Here is a 22,681-nt window from a genome sequence, read left to right as displayed (position 1 = left end):
CTTTAGTTTAATTAGATCCCATTTGTCAATTTTTGCTTTTGCTGCCGTTGCTTTTGGTGTTTTAGACATGAAGTCCTTGCCCATGCCTATGTCCTGAATGGTACTACCTAGATTTTCTTCTAGGGTTTTTATGGTATTAGGTCTAACATTTAAGTCTCTAATCCATCTTGAATTAATCTTCGTATAAGGGGTAAGGAAAGGATCCAGTTTCAGCTTTCTACTTATGGCTAGCCAATTTTCCCAGCACCATTTATTCAATAGGGAATCCTTTCCCCATTTCTTGTTTCTCTCAGGTTTGTCAAAGATCAGATGGCTGTAGATGTGCGGTATTATTTCTGAGGACTCTGTTCTGTTCCATTGGTCTATAGCTCTGTTTTGGTACCAGTACCATGCTGTTTTGGTTACTGTAGCCTTGTAGTATAGTTTGAAGTCAGGTAGCGTGACGCCTCCAGCTTTGTCCTTTTGACTTAGGATTGTCTTGGCAATGCGGGCTCTTTTTTGGTTCCATATGAACTTTAAAGCAGTTTTTTTCCAATTCTGTGAAGAAAGTCATTGGTAGCTTGATGGGGATGGCATTGAATCTGTAAATAACCTTGGGGAGTATGGCCATTTTCACGATATTGATTCTTCCTATCCATGAGCATGGTATGTTCTTCCATTTGTTTGTGTCCTCTTTGATTTCACTGAGCAGTGGTTTGTAGTTCTCCTTGAAGAGGTCCTTTACATCCCTTGTAAGCTGGATTCCTAGGTATTTTATTCTCTTTGAAGCAATTGTGAATGGAAGTTCATTCCTGATTTGGCTCTCTGCTTGTCTGTCGCTGGTGTATAAGAATGCTTGTGATTTTTGCACATTAATTTTGTATCCTGAGACTTTGCTGAAGTTGCTTATCAGCTTAAGGAGATTTTGGGCTGAGACGATGGGGTTTTCTAAATATACAATCATGTCATCTGCAAACAGGGACAATTTGACTTCTTCTTTTCCTAACTGGATACCCTTGATTTCTTTCTCTTGCCTGATTGCCCTAGCCAGAACTTCCAACACTATGTTGAATAGGAGTGGTGAGAGAGGGCATCCCTGTCTTGTGCCAGTTTTCAAAGGGAATTTTTCCAGTTTTTGCCCATTCAGTATGATATTAGCTGTGGGTTTGTCATAAATAGCTCTTATTATTTTGAGGTACGTTCCATCAATACCGAATTTATTGAGCGTTTTTAGCATGAAGGGCTGTTGAATTTTGTCAAAAGCCTTTTCTGCATCTATTGAGACAATCATGTGGTTCTTGTCTTTGGTTCTGTTTATATGCTGGATTACGTTTATTGATTTGCGAATGTTGAACCAGCCTTGCATCCCAGGGATGAAGCCCACTTGATCATGGTGGATAAGCTTTTTGATGTGCTGCTGAATCCGGTTTGCCAGTATTTTATTGAGGATTTTTGCATCAATGTTCATCAGGGATATTGGTCTAAAATTCTCTTTTTTTGTTGTGTCTCTGCCAGGCTTTGGTATCAGGATGATGTTGGCCTCATAAAATGAGTTAGGGAGGATTCCCTCTTTTTCTATTGATTGGAATAGTTTCAGAAGGAATGGTACCAGCTCCTCCTTGTACCTCTGGTAGAATTCAGCTGTGAATCCATCTGGTCCTGGACTTTTTTTGGTGGGTAGGCTATTAATTGTTGCCTCAATTTCAGAGCCTGCTATTGGTCTATTCAGGGATTCAACTTCTTCCTGGTTTAGCCTTGGGAGAGTGTAAGTGTCCAGGAAATTATCCATTTCTTCTAGATTTTCTAGTTGATTAGCGTAGAGGCGTTTATAGTATTCTCTGATGGTAGTTTGTATTTCTGTGGGGTCAGTGGTGATATCCCCTTTATCATTTTTTATTGCATCTATTTGATACCTCTCTCTTTTTTTCTTTATTAGCCTTGCTAGCGGTCTGTCAATTTTGTTGATCTTTTCAAAAAACCAACTCCTGGATTCATTGATTTTTTGGAGGGTTTTTTGTGTCTCTATCTCCTTCAGTTCTGCTCTGATCTTAGTTATTTCTTGCCTTCTGCTAGCTTTTGAATGTGATTGCTCTTGCCTCTCTAGTTCTTTTAATTGTGATGTTAGAGTGTCAATTTTAGATCTTTCCTGCTTTCTCTTGTGGGCATTTAGTGCTATAAATTTCCCTCTACACACTGCTTTAAATGTGTCCCAGAGATTCTGGTATGTTGTATCTTTGTTCTCATTGGTTTCAAAGAACATCTTTATTTCCGCTTTCATTTCGTTATGTACCCAGTAGTCATTCAGGAGCAGGTTGTTCAGTTTCCATGTAGTTGAGCGGTTTTGATTGAGTTTCTTAGTCCTGAGTTCTAGTTTGATTGCACTGTGGTCTGAGAGACAGTTTGTTATAATTTCTGTTCTTTTACATTTGCTGAGGAGTACTTTACTTCCAATTATGTGGTCAATTTTGGAATAAGTGCGATGTGGTGCTGAGAAGAATGTATATTCTGTTGATTTGGGGTGGAGAGTTCTATAGATGTCTATTAGGTCCGCTTGGTGCAGAGATGAGTTCAATTCCTGGATATCCTTGTTAACTTTCTGTCTCGTTGATCTGTCTAATGTTGACAGCGGAGTGTTGAAGTCTCCCATTATTATTGTATGGGAGTCTAAGTCTCTTTGTAAGTCTCTAAGGACTTGCTTTATGAATCTGGGTGCTCCTGTATTGGGTGCATATATATTTAGGAGAGTTAGCTCTTCCTGTTGAATTGATCCCTTTACCATTATGTAATGGCCTTCTTTGTCTCTTTTGATCTTTGATGGTTTAAAGTCTGTTTTATCAGAGACTAGGATTGCAACCCCTGCTTTTTTTTGTTCTCCATTTGCTTGGTAGATCTTCCTCCATCCCTTTATTTTGAGCCTATGTATGTCTCTGCATGTGAGATGGGTCTCCTGAATACAGCAGACTGATGGGTCTTGACTCTTTATCCAGTTTGCCAGTCTGTGTCTTTTAATTGGAGCATTTAGTCCATTAACATTTAAGGTTAATATTGTTATGTGTGAACTTGATCCTGCCATTATGATATTAACTGGTTATTTTGCTCGTTAGTTGATGCAGTTTCTTCCTAGCCTCGATGGTCTTTACATTTTGCCAAGTTTTTGCAATGGCTGGTACCGGTTGTTCCTTTCCATGTTTAGGGCTTCCTTCAGGGTCTCTTGTAAGGCAGGCCTGGTGGTGACAAAATCTCTAAGCATTTGCTTATCTGTAAAGGATTTTATTTCTCCTTCACTTATGAAACTTAGTTTGGCTGGATATGAAATTCTGGGTTTAAAATTCTTTTCTTTAAGAACGTTGAATATTGGCCCCCACTCTCTTCTGGCTTGTAGAGTTTCTGCCGAGAGATCTGCTGTTAGTCTGATGGGCTTCCCTTTGTGGGTGACCCGACCTTTCTCTCTGGCTGCCCTTAAGATTTTTTCCTTCATTTCAACTTTGGTGAATCTGGCAATTATGTGTCTTGGAGTTGCTCTTCTGGAGGAGTATCTTTGTGGCGTTCTCTGTATTTCCTGAATTTGAATGTTGGCCTGCCCTACTAGGTTGGGGAAGTTCTCCTGGATGATATCCTGAAGAGTGTTTTCCAACTTGGTTCCATTTTCCCCCTCACTTTCAGGCACCCCAATCAGACGTAGATTTGGTCTTTTTACGTAATCCCATACTTCTTGCAGGCTTTGCTCATTTCTTTTTCTTCTTTTTTCTTTTGGTTTCTCTTCTCGCTTCATTTCATTCATTTGATCTTCAATCGCTGATACTCTTTCTTCCAGTTGATCGAGTCGGTTACTGAAGCTTGTGCATTTGTCACGTATTTCTCGTGTCATGGTTTTCATCTCTGTCATTTCGTTTATGATCTTCTCTGCATTAATGAGTCTAGCTGTCAATTCTTCCACTCTTTTTTCAAGATTTTTAGTTTCTTTGCGCTGGGTACGTAATTCCTCCTTTAGCTCTGATAAGTTTGATGGACTGAAGCCTTCTTCTCTCCTCTCGTCCAAGTCATTGTCTGACCAGCTTTGATCCGTTGCTGGTGATGGGCTGCGCTCCTTTGCAGGGGGAGATGCGCTCTTATTTTTTGAATTTCCAGCTTTTCTGCCCTGCTTCTTCCCCATCTTTGTGGTTTTATCTGTCTCTGGTCTTTGATGGTGGTGACGAACTGATGGGGTTTTGGTATAGGTGTCCTTCCTGTTTGATAGTTTTCCTTCTGACAGTCAGAAGGACTCTCTGTTGGTCTCTTGGAGATTGCTTGAGGTCCACTCCAGACCCTGTTTGCCTGGGTATCAGCAGCAGAGGTTGCCGAAGATAGAATATTGCTGAACAGCGAGTGTACCTGTCTGATTCTTCCTTTGGAAGTGTCCTCTCAGGGGTGTACTCCACCCTGTGAGGTGTGGGGTGTCAGACTGCCCCTAGTGGGGGATTTCTCCCAGCTAGGCTACTCAGGGGTCAGGGACACACCTGAGCAGGCAGTCTGTCCGTTCTCAGATCTCAACCTCCGCGTTGGGAGATCCGCGGCTCTCCCCAAAGCTGTCAGACAGAGTCGTTCGCGTCTGCACCGGCTCCCGCTACTTCCCCTGTTGGTCTTCAGCTGTGCGCTGTCCCCAGAGGTGGAGACTACAGAGACAGGCAGGCTTCCTTGAGCTGCTGTGAGCTCCACCCAGTTCGAGCTTCCCAGCGGCTTTGTTTACCTACTTAAGCCTCAGCAATGGCGGGCGCCCCTCCCCCAGCCTCGCTGCTGCCTTGCGGATAGATCGAGGCAGACTGCTGTGTTAGCTGTGAGGGAGGCTTCGTGGGCGTGGGACCCTCCCGGCCAGGTGTGGGATATATTCTCCTGGAATGCCTGTATGCTTACAGCGCAGTATTGGGGTGGGAGTTACCCGATTTTCCAGGTGTTGTGTGTCTCAGTTCCCCTGGCTAGGAAAACGGATCCCCTTCCCCCTTGCGCTTCCAGGTGAGGCGATGCCTCGCCCTGCTTCAGCTCTCGCTGGTCAGGCTGCAGCAGCTGACCAGCACCGATTGTCCGGCACTCCCTAGTGAGATGACCCCAGTACCTCAGTTGAAAATGCAGAAATCACCGGTCTTCTGTGTCGCTCGCGCTGGGAGTTGGAGACTGGAGTTGTTCCTATTCGGCCATCTTGCTCCGCCCCCAGAGTCACATGTTTCAAATGAAATTGTTTCCAAGCAGCTGAAATCTCCTGGAGTAGCACAGCTAGGGTAGCTGGTGTGTACCAGCCAGCTATGCTCATAGCTTTTTATGAGCATTGATGTCTGAATATAGCCTGTTTCTTCCAAGTCTGGACCAATATTGGTACCAAGGAGAAATGGAAAATTTATCTGTTGATAGGATACTGAGGCTTCAAAGGGGCCCAGGAACACATTTCTGTGTTTGCATGGGATACCAGTTACATTAACTGCTGTCCAGTTACCATTTAGCATGACTCCTCTCTCTAAGAAGGTATTTGAGAAATAAGATAGTTTTCCTTCCTGTCTTTCTCCACCTTTTATCTATATATCATTCACCCTCTGCTTTCTTAATGCTTACCTCCCTGTAGTAGCCGCCTTAAGAACAAGATGTGGTATGGCCTTCTGGGAACCAAGGAACTTTTACAGCGCTCTTACAGGAAACTGGAAGAACGAGTGCATTTGGAGGTTAGTGGAAAAGGGGGTAGTCTTTCCTGGGTATGGAGAAAGGAAATCTCATGGCCTTGGGAATACCCTATATGCTGGTTCTTCCTGAGCTTTAACTCTGTGATCCTCACAGCTCATGGGAGGAAGGCATAAAGATAGATTTCCATGTAATGGAAGAGAAGACAGAGCCCTTTCCCCATCTCTGTAAATGTTCCTTCATGTTGCTATCTAAAGATCCAGCTAATGAGAGCTACTCTTTTCTTTCAGTGTGATGGAGAAACCATCTCCTTGCCAAACCTGCAAGGCATCGTAGTGCTCAACATTACCAGCTATGCCGGAGGTATCAACTTCTGGGGAAGCAACACAGCAACCACGGTTAGTATAGAACAAGGAATTGGGAGGGAGAAAGGCATGATCCCACTAAGGTCTCTCAGAAGGAAGCATTGTGCTAACTGAAGTGAAAAATGGACAATGGGAGAAGAGGCTGAGAACCTTTATTAGCAGCAGCTGTATGATCAGTTTTTTAGGCAATTACCATCCAAGAGCAGAAAATTCAACCGTAAGACCGCAGGATAAGGTCAACTCTTAGATGTTGCCTGAGCTTTGGATTTTCCATTCCTCAGGTCTGACAGATCCTTTAAAGTCTATCTAGACCATGCTTTTTTTTTTTTTTTTTTTTTTTTTGAGACGGGGCCTTGCTCTGTCATCCAGACTGGAGTGGCATGATCTCAGCTCATTGCAACCTCCACCTCCCAGGTTCAAGTGATTCTCCTGTCTCAGCCTCCCAAGTAGCTGGCATTACAGGCACCAGCCACCATGCCCAGCTAACTTTTGTATTTTTAGTAGAGACAGGGTTTCACCATGGTGGCCAGGCTGGTCGACCATGAACTTTTGGCCTCAGGTGATCCACCCACCTCGGCCTCCCAAAGTACTGGGATTACAGGTGTGAGCCACTGCACCCGGGCAAGGCCATGCTCTTTTCTCCAAGGAATTCTGTCAGTAAAGTCTCCTGGGAAGCTGACCACGACCGCTTTACTCTGAGTTTACCCAAGAAGGTCATAAGGCCAATAAGACTGGCCTTGGGGGTTTATGATGCTGGATTGGACAATGAGGGAACTGGCTAAGAGTTCAGTACCCTTTTCCCAGATTGGTTTCCTGACCTCATCTTTTTCCCTTTTAATAATGAAGTGTTTCCTCTCTTCATGAGCTAGAAAAATTCTCACCAGGAGCCTTTAAACATGACTTCTTGTTATAGACAGGGTGGGATTTCTCAAGAGTGGGAGATGTGACACAGTTCTTCCTCTTCAGGAATATGAGGCTCCTGCAATCGATGATGGGAAGCTGGAGGTGGTGGCAATCTTTGGCTCTGTGCAGATGGCAATGTCCCGTATCGTCAACCTGCATCATCATCGCATTGCCCAGGTAGGCAGGAGCTGGGTGGGCACCAGGAAGGCACTGAGTTTTTTGGCTGCTACCCAGGATATGGGATAGTCCCAGGAATTAACTGGGTATAAGAATGCCAGGGTAGAGTGAGCAGGTTATCTGGTGGGCACTAAAGTGCTGACTGAGGTTGGAAGTAGAGGTGGCAGAAGCCAATGGAGCAAAAAGCCCATAAGAAACAGGCGTTTCTTCCTGGGATGATCTGATTCACATCCTTTCCAGTCCTGCTTCAGATACACATTCAAGGCCATAACTATGAGATTATCAGATAGAGTTAGAGCAGTTGCCTCATTTTTATCTCCCATTCTTCCTCATTTTCTCTGGCAGTGCCATGAGGTGATGATAACCATTGATGGTGAAGAAGGTATCCCAGTGCAGGTGGATGGGGAGGCCTGGATTCAGAGACCAGGCCTTATCAAGATTAGATACAAGAATGCTGCTCAGATGCTGACAAGAGATCGGGTAAGGGGGAAAAACTTGTCTTGGGCTCCTATACTGCCTCATCCATAGTCACTTGAGTACTGAATATTTCCACTCAAGCAGAATTCCTCAAAGGGAGGTCTGTGTGCCTCTGGCATCAGAGTCACTTGAGATGCTGGTTATAAATGCATTCTTGGGCCCCACACCAGACCCACTGAACCACATAGGGGTGCATAGTTTCCAGGAACCCAAATTTGCCAACAAGCTCCTCAAGACATTCTGATATATACTGACATTTGCAAACACTGTCCAAGAGAGTGAGACAAGGAGCTTCCTCCTCTGGTTTTGGACAAGGTTATCCTCCTCTCTCCACTGCAAAGAGAGCTAAAGGCATCAGATGATTATGGAAAAATCTCCTTCAGCAACAGATTCTGCATTGAATATGGTCTTTAGCTGTCTCTAAGGTTCCTTAAAATGCTGCATTCATAAATGTCATCCACTTCAGCTAAACTTTCTAAAGCTTTTAAAGGAGCTATTATTGATCACATATTCAATGCTTGGAGATTATCTTGCACTCTATCCTGTGAAAAGTCCATAGAAACAGCAATAGAGAAGGGAAGAGAAGTCCAGTTTATAAACTGCCTATTCTGTGCTAGGCACTTTACGTTTCTCTCACGTAGGTTCTCTCCACAATTCTATGAGGTGGATACACTTACTCGCATTTTACAGATGAGGAAAATGAGAACCAGAGAGGTTAAATAATTTGCTAATGGTCACACAACTAGTAAATGACAGAAACACGATTCAAAATTCAATTAAATATGTCTGGCTCTAAACTGCATCACCACATATTGCCTACATTTGGCAAAGAAGGGAGCAGGAAAGGTGCTCCACTCTCTTGTCAGTCATGATGCCTTCATATGGGAGCTTCTAGGAACCAGACATGCGTCTGATCCAAGCCTGGTGTCCCAAAACCCAGCATACTCAGAACAACAAAAACTAAAAGGGCATAGTCTAGAAGAGATGGAATAAAATGATGGATACTTGTATAGGTATATAGATGGGTATGACAGGGGGAATGGACAGGGGACCCTCCTTCCCCTTTACCCACTGCACCCACATACCCATTGCCCACAAATTTCAGGCTCACAGACAGATCTGTCATGTGCCCTAGTAGCTACAGCAATCATTAGGATATGCCACTGTATTCATCTCCAGGACTTTGAGAATTCAATGAAAATGTGGGAGTACAAGCATACTGAAATTCAAGCTGCCCCTCAACCCCAGCTGGACTCCCAGGACTCTCAAGAGAGCCTCTCTGATGAGGAGTATGCCCAGATGCAGCACTTAGCTCGGCTTGCAGAAAACCTCATCAGCAAGTAAGTGGACTGGCCTAGATACAGGGTTGAGAATCCCGAGAAGGCATAGGGAGAAGAAGCCAGTTTGTGTCTATTGGCTACTAGGGAGCCTGGCCTCAGAGAGGAATTTAGCTTAGAGCTCTAAAAATTGAGTGGGACCCTCACAATCCAGGCAGGAAATATTCTTTGTGCTCAGCAATAAGCCAGTTTAGACATCTCTCATTAGACCAGGGATGAATTTGGATCTTTTGATGCTGCTCCAAACCCAACAGAACTAAGACTGTTTACCCTTGCCCTTAAATATTAGGAGGGCCTTGGAGTTCCTAGAGTCAGCTGCCCTCCTCTATTCTAGCCTTCTACCTTCTCCAAGTTCCCAGTATCTAAATTCAGGTGAGACAAGGATGGGTAAAGGTAAATACCTAGAGAAGAGTAGAAACATTTGCTAGCGTAGGTGGCTACCTACAGAAGAGCAGAAATAACAGGAGGGAGTCATGAGTCCAAGTCAGGTACCCAGGGCTTTTACTTCTACCCTTACCCAAACCCTCACCAGCACCCCAGGCCAGAAGTCCTTCAGAAATCCCAGCTCATCTATTTGTCCTTGCTTTATTACAGACTTAATGACCTGAGCAAGGTCCACCAGCATGTGTCTGTCCTCATGGATTCTGTGAATGCCAGCGCTAACATCCTGAATGATATATTTTATGGCCAAGACAGTGGCAATGAGATGGGCGCAGCTTCCTGTATTCCCATTGAAGTAAGTGGAAAAGGAGTGAATTAAGGAAAGACGTCAAACCAGATAGGAAATAGGATGAAAGGGAAAGAAGCGGAGCCAGAGGCTGGATGGAGAAACTGGGCAAATATGGCAGGAAACTGATTGATAGAGTGGATGGGAAGGCAGGCATTCCTTGACTTGTTACAGGTCCAAGGTGGCTGCTGAGGGAAAACCACAGCAGATTTCATCAGCCTGAGAGCTAGCCCTCTTCCCTGATTGCCATCCATCCCACCAGCCTCAAGGGAGAAATGGACAATGAATGACAAGAAACTTGTACTTGGGCCTTCGTTATCCCAAGTAGATCTCCGTATAATCTGATAAGGGGACACCTGTTTTTGGAACTAGAACTTCCGGGTGCCTTGGTTTTCCTCTTGAGGGAAAGGTCCATATTAGGCAGGACATTTAATGTTAAATGTGTCACCCCATGGCTTTGTCCACTGCCAGAATTGTTAACTGATGCTTTTAAAAAGTAACTTTAGTGCTAGGCAAAAGGTATAATTGTATCAGGGCCTGATTACAGTTGGAGGAGGCCTGCAACTCAAGTCCTGAAGTTGCAAGAAGAGAGATGGTAGGCCCTAATTCCACCTGCCCTGGAATGATTGTTTTGGCCTAGGGACAACAAGTGGCCTTAAATTTACCCTCTGGTTTGCATATTTCCTATTTTCCTATACCCACTGCAATGAATCAGTGATGCCAAAGCCAAGCCATGTTCTGCCACTTCACATAGTACTACACAACTACTGTACCAGCAGTTGTCAACTGGCACTGGTTCTGATTGGTTGGTGCTCATGCTATACTAGTTGTGCTATATTTTGAATATTGCTTTTTCACCTATAGCCACATCCTACTAGCCTGCTTCTACATTCCCACGGAGAAGCCAGGAGAAGCCAGCTGCATGCTTACTAACCAACAACTCCCCTGTCTTTGTCTTTTTCTCTCCTTTTCCGTTCTTCTCCTCTCAGACTCTAAGCAGAAATGATGCTGTAGATGTCACATTTAGTCTTAAAGGGCTCTACGATGACACCACAGCTTTCCTGGATGAAAAGCTGGTGAGTGCAGGGGGTTGGAGCATGGGAGGGCAAAGTATTCTTTTTTTTTTTTAATTTTTAAATTTTTTTATTATACTTTAAGTTCTAGGGTACATGTGCATAACGTGCAGGTTTGTTACATATGTATACTTGTGCCATGTTGGTGTGCTGCACCCATCAACTCGTCAGCACCCATCAATTCGTCATTTATATCAGGTATAACTCCCAATGCAATCCCTCCCCCCTCCCCCCCCTCCCCATGATAGGCCCCGGTGTGTGATGATTCCCTTCCCGAGTCCAAGTGATCTCATTGTTCAGTTCCCACCTATAAGTGAGAACATGCGGTGTTTGGTTTTCTGTTCTTGTGATAGTTTGCTAAGAATGATGGTTTCCAGCTGCATTCATGTCCCTACAAAGGACGCAAACTCATCCTTTTTTATGGCTGCATAATATTCCATGGTGTATATGTGCCACATTTTCTTAATCCAGTCTGTCACTGATGGACATTTGGGTTGATTCCAAGTCTTTGCTATTGTGAATAGTGCCGCAATAAACATACGTGTACATGTGTCTTTATAGCAGCATGCTTTATAATCCTTTGGGTATATACCCAGTAGTGGGATGGCTGGGTCATATGGTACATCTAGTTCTAGATCCTTGAGGAATTGCCATACTGTTTTCCATAATGGTTGAACTAGTTTACAATCCCACCAACAGTGTAAAAGTGTTCCTATTTCTCCACATCCTCTCCAGCACCTGTTGTTTCCTAACTTTTTAATGATTGCCATTCTAACTGGTGTGAGATGGTATCTCATTGTGGTTTTGATTTGCATTTCTCTGATGGCCAGTGATGATGAGCATTTTTTCATGTGTCTGTTGGCTGTATGAATGTCTTCTTTTGAGAAATCTCTGTTCATATCCTTTGCCCACTTTTTGATGGGGTTGTTTGTTTTTTTCTTGTAAATTTGTTTGAGTTCTTTGTAGATTCTGGATATTAGCCCTTTGTCAGATGAGTAGATTGCAAAAATTTTCTCCCATTCTGTAGGTTGCCTGTTCACTCCGATGGTAGTTTCTTTTGCTGTGCAGAAGCTCTTTAGTTTAATTCGATCCCATTTATCAATTTTTGCTTTTGCTGCCGTTGCTTTTGGTGTTTTAGACATGAAGTCCTTGCCCATGCCTATGTCCTGAATGGTACTACCTAGGTTTTCTTCTAGGGTTTTTATGGTATTAGGTCTAACATTTAAGTCTCTAATCCATCTTGAATTAATTTTCGTATAAGGAGTAAGGAAAGGATCCAGTTTCAGCTTTCTACTTATGGCTAGCCAGTTTTCCCAGCACCATTTATTCAATAGGGAATCCTTTCCCCATTTCTTGTTTCTCTCAGGTTTGTCAAAGATCAGATGGCTGTAGATGTGTGGTATTATTTCTGAGGACTCTGTTCTGTTCCATTGGTCTATATCTCTGTTTTGGTACCAGTACCATGCTGTTTTGGTTACTGTAGCCTTGTAGTATAGTTTGAAGTCAGGTAGCGTGATGCCTCCAGCTTTGTTCTTATGACTTAGGATTGTCTTGGCAATGCGGGCTCTTTTTTGGTTCCATATGAACTTTAAAGCAGTTTTTTCCAATTCTGTGAAGAAACTCATTGGTAGCTTGATGGGGATGGCATTGAATCTATAAATAACCTTGGGCAGTATGGCCATTTTCACAATATTGATTCTTCCTATCCATGAGCATGGTATGTTCTTCCATTTGTTAGTGTCCTCTTTTATTTCACTGAGCAGTGGTTTGTAGTTCTCCTTGAAGAGGTCCTTTACATCCCTTGTAAGTTGGATTCCTAGGTATTTTATTCTCTTTGAAGCAATTGTGAATGGAAGTTCATTCCTGATTTGGCTCTCTGTTTGTCTGTTACTGGTGTATAAGAATGCTTGTGATTTTTGCACATTAATTGTGTATCCTGAGACTTTGCTGAAGTTGCTTATCAGCTTAAGGAGATTTTGGGCTGAGACAATGGGGTTTTCTAAATATACAATCATGTCATCTGCAAACAGGGACAATTTGACTTCTTCTTTTCCTAACTGGATACCCTTGATTTCTTTCTCTTGCCTGATTGCCCTAGCCAGAACTTCCAACACTATGTTGAATAGGAGTGGTGAGAGAGGGCATCCCTGTCTTGTGCCAGTTTTCAAAGGGAATTTTTCCAGTTTTTGCCCATTCAGTATGATATTGGCTGTGGGTTTGTCATAAATAGCTCTTATTATTTTGAGGTACGTTCCATCAATACCGAATTTATTGAGCGTTTTTAGCATGAAGGGCTGTTGAATTTTGTCAAAAGCCTTTGCTGCATCTATTGAGATAATCATGTGGTTCTTGTCTTTGGTTCTGTTTATATGCTGGATTACGTTTATTGATTTGCGAATGTGGAACCAGCCTTGCATCCCAGGGATGAAGCCCACTTGATCATGGTGGATAAGCTTTTTGATGTGCTGCTGAATCCGGTTTGCCGGTATTTTATTGAGGATTTTTGCATCGATGTTCATCAGGGATATTGGTCTAAAATTGTCTTTTTTTGTTGTGTCTCTGCCAGGCTTTGGTATCAGGATGATGTTGGCCTCATAAAATGAGTTAGGGAGGATTCCCTCTTTTTCAATTGATTGGAATAGTTTCAGAAGGAATGGTACCAGCTCCTCCTTGTACCTCTGGTAGAATTCAGCTGTGAATCCATCTGGTCCTGGACTTTTTTTGGTTGGTAGGCTATTAATTATTGCCTCAATTTCAGAGCCTGCTATTGGTCTATTCAGGGATTCAATTTCTTCCTGGTTTAGTCTTGGAAGAGTGTAAGTGTCCAGGAAATTATCCATTTCTTCTAGATTTTCTAGTTTATTTGCGTAGAGGTGTTTATAGTATTTTCTGATGGTAGTTTGTATTTCTGTGGGGTCGGTGGTGGTATCCCCTTTATCATTTTTTATTGCGTCTATTTGATTCTTCTCTCTTTTCTTCTTTATTAGTCTTGCTAGCGGTCTGTCAATTTTGTTGATTTTTTCAAAAAACCAACTCCTGGATTCATTGATTCTTTGGAGGGTTTTTTGTGTCTCTATCTCCTTCAGTTCTACTCTGATCTTAGTTATTTCTTGCCTTCTGCTAGCTTTTGAATGTGTTTGTTCTTGCTTCTCTAGTTCTTTTCATTGTGATGTTAGAGTGTCAATTTTAGATCTTTCCAGCTTTCTCTTGTGGGCATTTAGTGCTATAAATTTCCCTCTACACACTGCTTTAAATGTGTCCCAGAGATTCTGGTATGTTGTATCTTTGTTCTCATTGGTTTCAAAGAACATCTTTATTTCTGCCTTCATTTCGTTATGTACCCAGTAGTCATTCAGGAGCAGGTTGTTCAGTTTCCATATAGTTGAGCAGTTTTGATTGAGTTTCTTAGTCCTGAGTTCTAGTTTGATTGCACTGTGGTCTGAGAGACAGTTTGTTATAATTTCTGTTCTTTTCCATTTGCTGAGGAGTGCTTTACTTCCAATTATGTGGTCAATTTTGGAATAAGTGCGATGTGGTGCTGAGAAGAATGTATATTCTGTTGATTTGGGGTGGAGAGTTCTGTAGATGTCTATTAGGTCCGCTTGGTGCAGAGATGAGTTCAATTCCTGGATATCCTTGTTAACTTTCTGTCTTGTTGATCTGTCTAATGTTGACAGTGGAGTGAGAAGTCTCCCATTATTATTGTATGAGAGTCTAAGTCTCTTTGTAAGTCTCTAAGGACTTGCTTTATGAATCTGGGTGCTCCTGTATTGGGTGCATATATATTTAGGATAGTTAGCTCTTCCTGTTGAATTGATCCCTTTACCATTATGTAATGGCCTTCTTTGTCTCTTTTGATCTTTGATGGTTTAAAGTCTATTTTATCAGAGACTAGCATTGCAACCCCTGCTTTTTTTTTGTTCTCCATTTGTTTGGTATATGTTCCTCCATCCCTTTATTTTGAGCCTATGTATGTCTCTGCATGTGAGATGGGTCTCCTGAATACAGCAGACTGATGGGTCTTGACTCTTTATCCAGTTTGCCAGTCTGTGTCTTTTAATTGGAGCATTTAGTCCATTAACATTTAAGGTTAATATTGTTATGTGTGAACTTGATCCTGCCATTATGATATTAACTGGTTATTTTGCTCGTTAGTTGATGCAGTTTCTTCCTAGCCTCAATGGTCTTTACATTTTGGCATGTTTTTGCAATGGCTGGTACCAGTTGTTCCTTTCCATGTTTAGGGCTTCCTTCAGGGTCTCTTGTAAGGCAGGCCTGGTGGTGACAAAATCTCTAAGCATTTGCTTATCTGTAAAGGATTTTATTTCTCCTTCACTTATGAAACTTAGTTTGGCTGGATATGAAATTCTGGGTTGAAAATTCTTTTCTTTAAGAATGTTGAATATTGGCCCCTACACTCTTCTGGCTTATAGAGTTTCTGCCGAGAGTTCTGCTGTTAGTCTGATGGGCTTCCCTTTGTGGGTAACCCGACCTTTCTCTCTGGCTGCCCTTAAGATTTTTTCCTTCATTTCAACTTTGGTGAATCTGGCAATTATGTGTCTTGGAGTTGCTCTTCTCGAGGAGTATCTTTGTGGTGTTCTCTGTATTTCCTGAATTTGAATGTTGGCCTGCCCTACTAGGTTGGGGAAGTTCTCCTGGATGATATCCTGAAGAGTGTTTTCCAATTTGGTTCCATTTTCCCCCTCACTGTCAGGCACCCCAATCAGACGTAGATTTGGTCTTTTTACATAATCCCATACTTCTTGCAGGCTTTGTTCATTTCTTTTTCTTCTTTTTTCTTTTGGTTTCTCTTCTCGCTTCATTTCATTCATTTGATCCTCAATTGCTGATACTCTTTCTTCCAGTTCATCAAGTCAGTTACTGAAGCTTGTGGATTTGTCACGTATTTCTCGTGTCATGCTTTTCATCTCTGTCATTTCATTTATGACCTTCTCTGCATTAATTATTCTAGCTATCAATTCTTCCACTCTTTTTTCAAGATTTTTAGTTTCTTTGTGCTGGGTACGTAATTCCTCCTTTAGCTCTGAGAAGCTTGATGGACTGAAGCCTTCTTCTCTCATCTCGTCAAAGTCATTCTCTGACCAGCTTTGATCCGTTGCTGGTGATGAGCTGCGCTCCTTTGCAGGGGGAAATGTGCTCTTATTTTTTGAATTTCCAGCTTTTCTGCCCTGCTTCTTCCCCATCTTTGTGGTTTTATCTGCCTCTGGTCTTTGATGATGGTGACATACTGATGGGGTTTTGGTATAGGTGTTCTTCCTGTTTGATAGTTTTCCTTCTAATAGTCAGGACCCTCAGTTGTAGGTCTGTTGGAGATTGCTTGAGGTCCACTCCAGACCCTGTTTGCCTGGGTATCAGCAGCAGAGGTTGCAGAAGATAGAATACTGCTGAACAGCGAGTGTACCTGTCTGATTCTTACTTTGGAAGCTTTCTCTCAGGGGTGTACTCCACCCTGTGAGGTGTGGGGTGTCAGACTGCCCCTAGTGGGGGATGTCTCCCAGTTAGGCTACTCAGGGGTCAGGGACCCACTTGAGCAGGCAGTCTGTCCATTCTCAGATCTCAACCTCCGTGTTGGGAGATCCACTGCTCTCTTCAAAGCTGTCGATAGAGTCGTTCGCGTCTGCACAGGCCTCTGCTGCTTCCCCTTTTGTTGTTGTTTAGCTGTGCCCTGTCCCCAGAGGTGGAGTCTACAGAGACAGGCAGGTTTCCTTGAGCTGCTGTGAGCTCCACCCAGTTCGAGCTTCCCAGCGGCTTTGTTTACCTACTAAGCCTCAGCAGTGGCGGGCACCCGGGAGGGCAAAGTATTCTATCTGAACATGATCATGGTCTTGTGCTTGGTCCAAGGGCACTGGAGACCCATGGGAGCATTTTGACCAGGTGCTTGCCTGGAATTCCCTACTGTGTCACCTAGGATTGTTGTTGATTGTATGACTTCATGGGTTAGGCTAATCCATAGGGACTACCATACTCTTGAGAGAAAGCCTCAACCTCTCCTTTGGTAAATGTCTTGTGGGTTCAGACCAGGCCAATAAAAAGTAGAGTGTTATCGTACTTGATACAGCTTCAGTAGAAAAAGGTGAGCTCTTTTGAACTGCTCTGTGCCTCCCAAGTTTCTATATGCCTCTTTCACCCTATGAGAAGGTGGTGTGGAATAGTGGGAAAATTGGGAGATTCCTGGGTTCAAATCTCAAATCTGCCACTTACTAGCTATTAATATATTAGTTTCCTAAGGCTGCCATAACAAAGTATCAAGAACTAGATGTCCTCAAACAACAGAAATGCATTTCTCACAATTCTGGAAGCTAAGAAGTCCAAAATCAAGGTGTCAGCAGGGCCATCCTCTCTCTAAAACCTGTAAGGGGTCCTTTGCCTCTTTCTAGCTTCCAGTGGTTTTCTGGCAAGCTTTGGTGTTCCTTGGATTGTAGATGCATCACTTCAATCCTCTATCTTCACATGATGTTCTCTCTGTGTTTCTCTGTCTTCACAAGGCCATCTTCTTATAAGGACACGGTCACATTGGATTGGGGCCTACCCTATCCAATATGATCTCAACAACTTATTGCATCTGCAATGACCCTATTTCCGAACAAGGTCACATTCTGATGTACTGGGGATTAGGTTTTCAACGTATCATTCCTGGAGGGACACAATTCAACCCATAACACTAGCTGTGTGACTTCACCTCTCTGGGTCCTAGTTTCCATATCTACAAGATAGGAATTACAATCCCTACCTCTCCAGGGTGTTGTATATTAGTACCTATCAGCACCTAGCACATACTAGCAGCTTCATAGATGGTACATTTTGTTACTGCCAGGGAGAACAGACTGAGGCTCCATTTCTGAACTACAAGGCTAGTTGCATGTTTCTCAGAATGCAAAACCCATAGGCATACTTGGTGAGTGTGCTCTGATGAGGTGACTAATTGTGATCATCCCACTTTAGGGTTGGCTGGTAAGGCCCTAAGGCAGGTGCTGTGCTTGCCTCTCATCTAATTAAGGTTTATTTGAAGAGGGGCTTCTGAGTTGATATTGCCAGAAGTGCATCTATTTCCTCTTTTCATTTGCTCATCTAATTGGCACACTGCACAGGAGGCAGAGTGGCTAAGGCAATCAGGTCAGGCTGTCCCAACATCTGAGCCCCAAGCTAGTCTTTCAGCCTCAGACAACATCAACAGAAGTACCTTCTATATATAGGCAGAGCTCAATGGCCTTGCCCGTTTGGGCAGTAGGAAATGGGTGAGTTTAGTCTCTTGTCACCATTCAGACTTTCCTGAGACTCATGACCTGAAAATTGGTTCATACCAACCAACAACGCAACTTGAGCACATACCACACTTGAGAAGTCTCCCACCTCATAGGGCCCGGTGAGAACTTCAACACACATACACATACACACATCCAAATGTGGCCAAGAAGCAGGCAGCAGCTAAGAATGACCATGTATCTCCAGAAAGGCTGTCTTAGAGGTGAGATGGAGATACAGCTTGTTTCATTTGGGTGTTATTCCTCCCCTTGAAGAAGGAGGGCAGTAAGGAGCTCAGAGTTAGCAAAGGGAAGTAAATTGATGACGAAGTGAATCCCTCCCAGTAATTCCCACTTCCCTTACTTGGCACACACATGTCCCGTCCATCTAGGGCAATCTTTGTTCCAGAGGTGCGTAATCTTGGAAATTGTTTTCTTAAGTTACTAGTTGAAAAGCAAAAAAAATTATTTATCTGCACTGACTTGTTCCTCCCTCAGTATCCCATCGTGACTGACCATAACCTCCTACCCTGTACTCCTCTCATTCACATGCCACCCATTTGTGACAGCCAGCAAGGCTCGACTTATGGCTGGAGCAGCAAGTGGCCCGTGCACAGCAAAAAGCCACATAAGTGCTAGATTGAAAGTAAAGTGCATACCGGGGAGTAGATGTGAGGCCAGGTTAGGTGGGCTGTAAGCATATGAGGGCTGGAGATATCTGTGCCCATCTGTTCTCCCAGCTCACTACTTACTGGAATGTGAACTATCTCACCTGTGTTGATGTTCTAGAACTTGATTCTTCTGAGTCGAAGATGGTCCCAAAAGTCTTTAATGGACTGTACAGAGTTCATCTTGTGGGCGCTGGGGGTTACTAGGGAGCACTTACATTTGCATCCTAAACCTGTGGGACAAGCCATCTAGAACTCATTTCTTAATTAGTAAGAGTGATAGCTGGGGGCTAAAGCACGGCCAAGGGAGACAGACCCTCTTTTCCAGGAGGAGAAAGTTGAGCCAGCCTCTCTGTAGCTCTCTCCTTGCTTCACAAAACAACCTTTAAATTACAGTAAGCATGTAATAAAGATTCCCTCAGCATCTGGCCTCCCCACATGTCTTTGCTAAGACAGTGTTGTATAGAGGGTAGGTTATATAGTTAAACAGACCTGGATTCTGTCTAGCTGTGTGATCTTGAGCACCAAACTTCTTGGAATCTGTTTTCTCACCCTTGGAATGAGAACAATAGTACCTTGTAAGGTATTGTAAGGCTACCAGGAAGATGGGACAAAATTATGTATGTACAGTGCTTGGCACACAGTATATGCTCAAAACTAGGTAGCTTTTACTTAGGGGAACACTGGGATGTCTCCAGGGACTTCAGGTCAACAGTAGGACCCTTGTCCTGGACCCTAAACTGTAGGGGTGAAGTTCAGTGTTAATTGATACTAATCAAAAGGCCTCTCTGCTTGCAAAACTGAAAGCATGCCCCACCCCAAGGAGAGCCCCATCATTTGGTTGTTTTCTGGATATTCCTGTTGAGAAAGAAAAGAGCTGGCTATGGGCCAAAGGGATGCAAGTTGGCACCTTGTGGTCTCTTGGTCACTAGCAGGGACTGGGAGTGGGGAGAGTGTAAGAGTCTACAAAAGTGCTAGGCATTGGACACTCACTCTTTTTCCTGTCTGTACCAGCTGAGAAGTGCTGAGGATGAGACCGCACTACAAAGCACCCTGGATGCCATGAATAAGGAGTTCAAAAAACTATCTGCGATTGACTGGATGAATCCAATCTTTGCTCCAGAGGTGCGTAATCTTGGAAATTGGGAGATAAAGGGAAAGAGGGATTCTTCCTTAGTGCCCTCCCTTCCAGTGTGGGCCAGGACATGGTGACTGTAGTACAGGGTGTCCAGTGCTGGCTTTCAAATGAAGGTTACTGGAGCATCCTCCCTGCCCACCTCCCCCAATCTCTTCATCATAAATAGATAGGGTAAGGCAGAAAACATGTAGAAAAATTAGGCAACTGTGGAAAAATAACCAGAAAGAAGACTCATTCTGTAACAAGAGATGATCAAGAAAGAATAAGCAAGATAGGTTTTTTCGTGTGTTGTTTTCCTGGCTGCAAATTCCCCCTCCCTGCTCAGCACCTGCTGCCAGGACAGAACTTCATCTAGTTCATACCAGTATGGCCATGCCAGTTGTTCACAGCCAATACCTGTTCTAAATGGTTGGTGCCCAGGCCATACTGGTGGTTAAATCTTCCAAATATTACCTCTCCCTGCTGCTTTCCATCCCTCCCACTCTGGGTTTTCTGGCAACAAAGTTAATCTCAAAATTGTAATTTACTGAGACCAGTAGTAAAACAAGCACACTTTAGCAGGCCTGAGCTGGAATTACAGAGCCTGCATGATCTGCACAGCAGAGAGCCCACATTCATAATTAAGAGTTATGTTTAGAGAACCCTCTTTGCATTCCAGACAGGGAAGCAGCTGGGCTGGCAGGCAAGGGTCTTCCCTATAAGAAGGTATTTGGCCAAGGGCAAGTAAGGGCTCACCAAACTATATGCCTGAAGGAAGAGGAGTTTTTTTCCTAATTCATGCAGAGATTCCATGTGAGCTAGCAGTGGCGCTAGCAATCTCATCCTTCTAATCCCTAGCCACATGAGCTCAGATGAAATATTTAACCTCTCCAAGCTTCTGCTTCCTCGTCTCTGATACAGGGATGTTAATAACCACTTTGCAAGGTTGCTTTGAGAGTTGTATGAGAGCATTTATTAATGCTAGCAAGGCACCTGGCATCAAGTAGCCTCTTAGTAAGGATCAATTGCTTTCCCAGGGCATGCGACCAGTGATGGGGGTGTTTCTCATACCTGGATAGAAAGCAGATCTCCCTGTTCTCTGCAGCCATTCTTGTTTACCACTTTTCCAGGACGCTAGCAATTATCTTTGAATATTAGGCAACTAACATTTTGACCTTCCTCTTGTGGTTTCTCAGGAAAAATCTTCGGACACTGACAGTAGAAGCCTCAGGCTGAAAATTAAGTTCCCCAAATTGGGAAAGAAAAAGCTAGAAGAGGAACACAAGCCTAAATCAGGCCAGAGTGTCCAGAGTTTTGTTGGTAAGTCTCCCCTACAGGCAGAGGGGTCATGAAGACTTCCCCCAACAGCCTGGCTACCTCCCAGGAACTTAAAGCCCCCATTAGAAATGTTTGTGGGAATAGTGATGATGAAGGGGGAGGCCATCTGGGAGTCAGCAGTAAGTGATACCAAGCCATATCTTGGACAAGGTGAGAGAAAGTGATATGGACACTGGTAAGGGAAGAACCTGTGTGGTCTCCATGACATATACAGAAAACAAAAATGCTAACAGGCGGTGATTTTTCTGCCTGATTCACTCTTAAGAGTCAGGAACAGGTTCTGTGACCTATCTAAACACTTTTGTTCCTGTTATAGTAAGTGGTAGAAAAGCAACATATCTGTATGTTTTATTGTTTGAATTTTGGTTCCATTTCTTCTTTCTTCAGAATTGGCCTTAAGGACTATTGACATATCAGTGGGATTCAAAAGAAGGTTCTCTTAGAGTTTTCAGTTGTGCCAATTCTGATGTCCATGGTAGCCCCTCCTAAATTTTGGTCCTAGACAACCCGGAAGCTTGAGAGATGTAGTAATAGTGGACATGGAAAAAAAGGAACAGGCTCACGCCTATAATCCCAACACTTTGGAAGGCCGAGGCAGGCCAACCGTTTGAGCCCAGGAGTTCAAGACCAACCTGGGCAACATGGTGGGACCCTGTCTCTACAAAAAATAAAAAAAAATAGGGCATGGTGGTGTGCATTTGTAGTCCTAGCTACTTGGGAGGCTGAGGTGGGAGGATTGCTTGAGCCTGGGAGGCTGAGATTGCAGTGAGCTGTCATCGTGCCGCTACTCTTCAGCCTGGGCAACAAAGTGAGACCTCATCTCGAAAGAAAGAGGAAGGAGGGAAGGAGGGAGGGAGGAAAGAAGGAAGGAAGGAGGGAAGGAAGGAAGGAGGGAAGGAAGGAAGGAAGGAAGGAAGGAAGGAAGGAAGGAAGGAAGGAAGGAAGGATGGAAGGAGGGAAGGAGGGAAGGAAGGAAGGAAGGAGAATAAGAAAGAATAAAGAAAGGAAGGAAGGAGAAAGAAAGGAAGGAAGGAGAAAAAAGGGGAGAGAAACAAAAGAAAGAAGGAAAGAAAGAAAAAAGAAAAAACAAAGAAAGGGACAGAGGGTAGCAGTTTGTTTTCAAGGAACTAAGAGTTTGCATGAATGCCAAGAGAATCTCTTGAATCAAGCTGTATTTTCTCAGGTATGGTCCAACTGGTTGATTCCTTAAGAGTCTGTCAATTGGGAGACCATGGTGTTTGCAAATATTTCTAAAGACTCTGATGGAGTCAATATCAGTTCCATAGATTATCAGGTTCTGAAAATTCATCCCATTTGTCTTTAGCTCACATGGTTTTAGCTGGTTTTCTCTGATGATTCAGAGATGGTTAGTAAAATGGGAACAAACCAGTCTATCTTCTAACAGACTTTTTGCTCTCTTTTGGGTCCACATACTTAGGCATCTGGCAGTGTGCTAACCTCATTAGTTCTATACCATTTTTTTTCCTCTGAAGGAAGTCTGTGGCACCGCAGACATTGTGAAGATGAAGCAAAGGGCGATGATCCTCTAACACCATCAAGATCTCAACTGTAGCCCTTGAAAGCTGGAAGAACTCACAACATTGAGAATTCTACT

General features: G+C 43.5%; 1 protein-coding gene across 1 annotated transcript in view; it reads left to right on the top strand.

Moving 5' to 3' along the window:
- The window catches only part of DGKK (diacylglycerol kinase kappa), a 113,723-nt gene extending 91,042 nt beyond the window's left edge, over positions 1 to 22,681 (top strand). Inside the window, exons 19-28 of the mRNA XM_030934435.1 lie at positions 5,570 to 5,666; positions 5,913 to 6,020; positions 6,954 to 7,067; positions 7,413 to 7,547; positions 8,724 to 8,884; positions 9,476 to 9,617; positions 10,598 to 10,684; positions 19,626 to 19,736; positions 20,925 to 21,052; positions 22,564 to 22,681. Of these exons, the coding sequence (XP_030790295.1) occupies positions 5,570 to 5,666; positions 5,913 to 6,020; positions 6,954 to 7,067; positions 7,413 to 7,547; positions 8,724 to 8,884; positions 9,476 to 9,617; positions 10,598 to 10,684; positions 19,626 to 19,736; positions 20,925 to 21,052; positions 22,564 to 22,639 (1,159 nt within the window). The 3' untranslated portion in view covers positions 22,640 to 22,681. The remainder of the gene's footprint in view (positions 1 to 5,569; positions 5,667 to 5,912; positions 6,021 to 6,953; positions 7,068 to 7,412; positions 7,548 to 8,723; positions 8,885 to 9,475; positions 9,618 to 10,597; positions 10,685 to 19,625; positions 19,737 to 20,924; positions 21,053 to 22,563) is intronic.

Source organism: Rhinopithecus roxellana, chromosome 7, assembly GCF_007565055.1.
Source record: "Rhinopithecus roxellana isolate Shanxi Qingling chromosome 7, ASM756505v1, whole genome shotgun sequence".
Taxonomy (NCBI): Eukaryota; Metazoa; Chordata; class Mammalia; order Primates; family Cercopithecidae; genus Rhinopithecus; species Rhinopithecus roxellana.
This window is presented reverse-complemented; position numbering and strand designations above follow the sequence as displayed.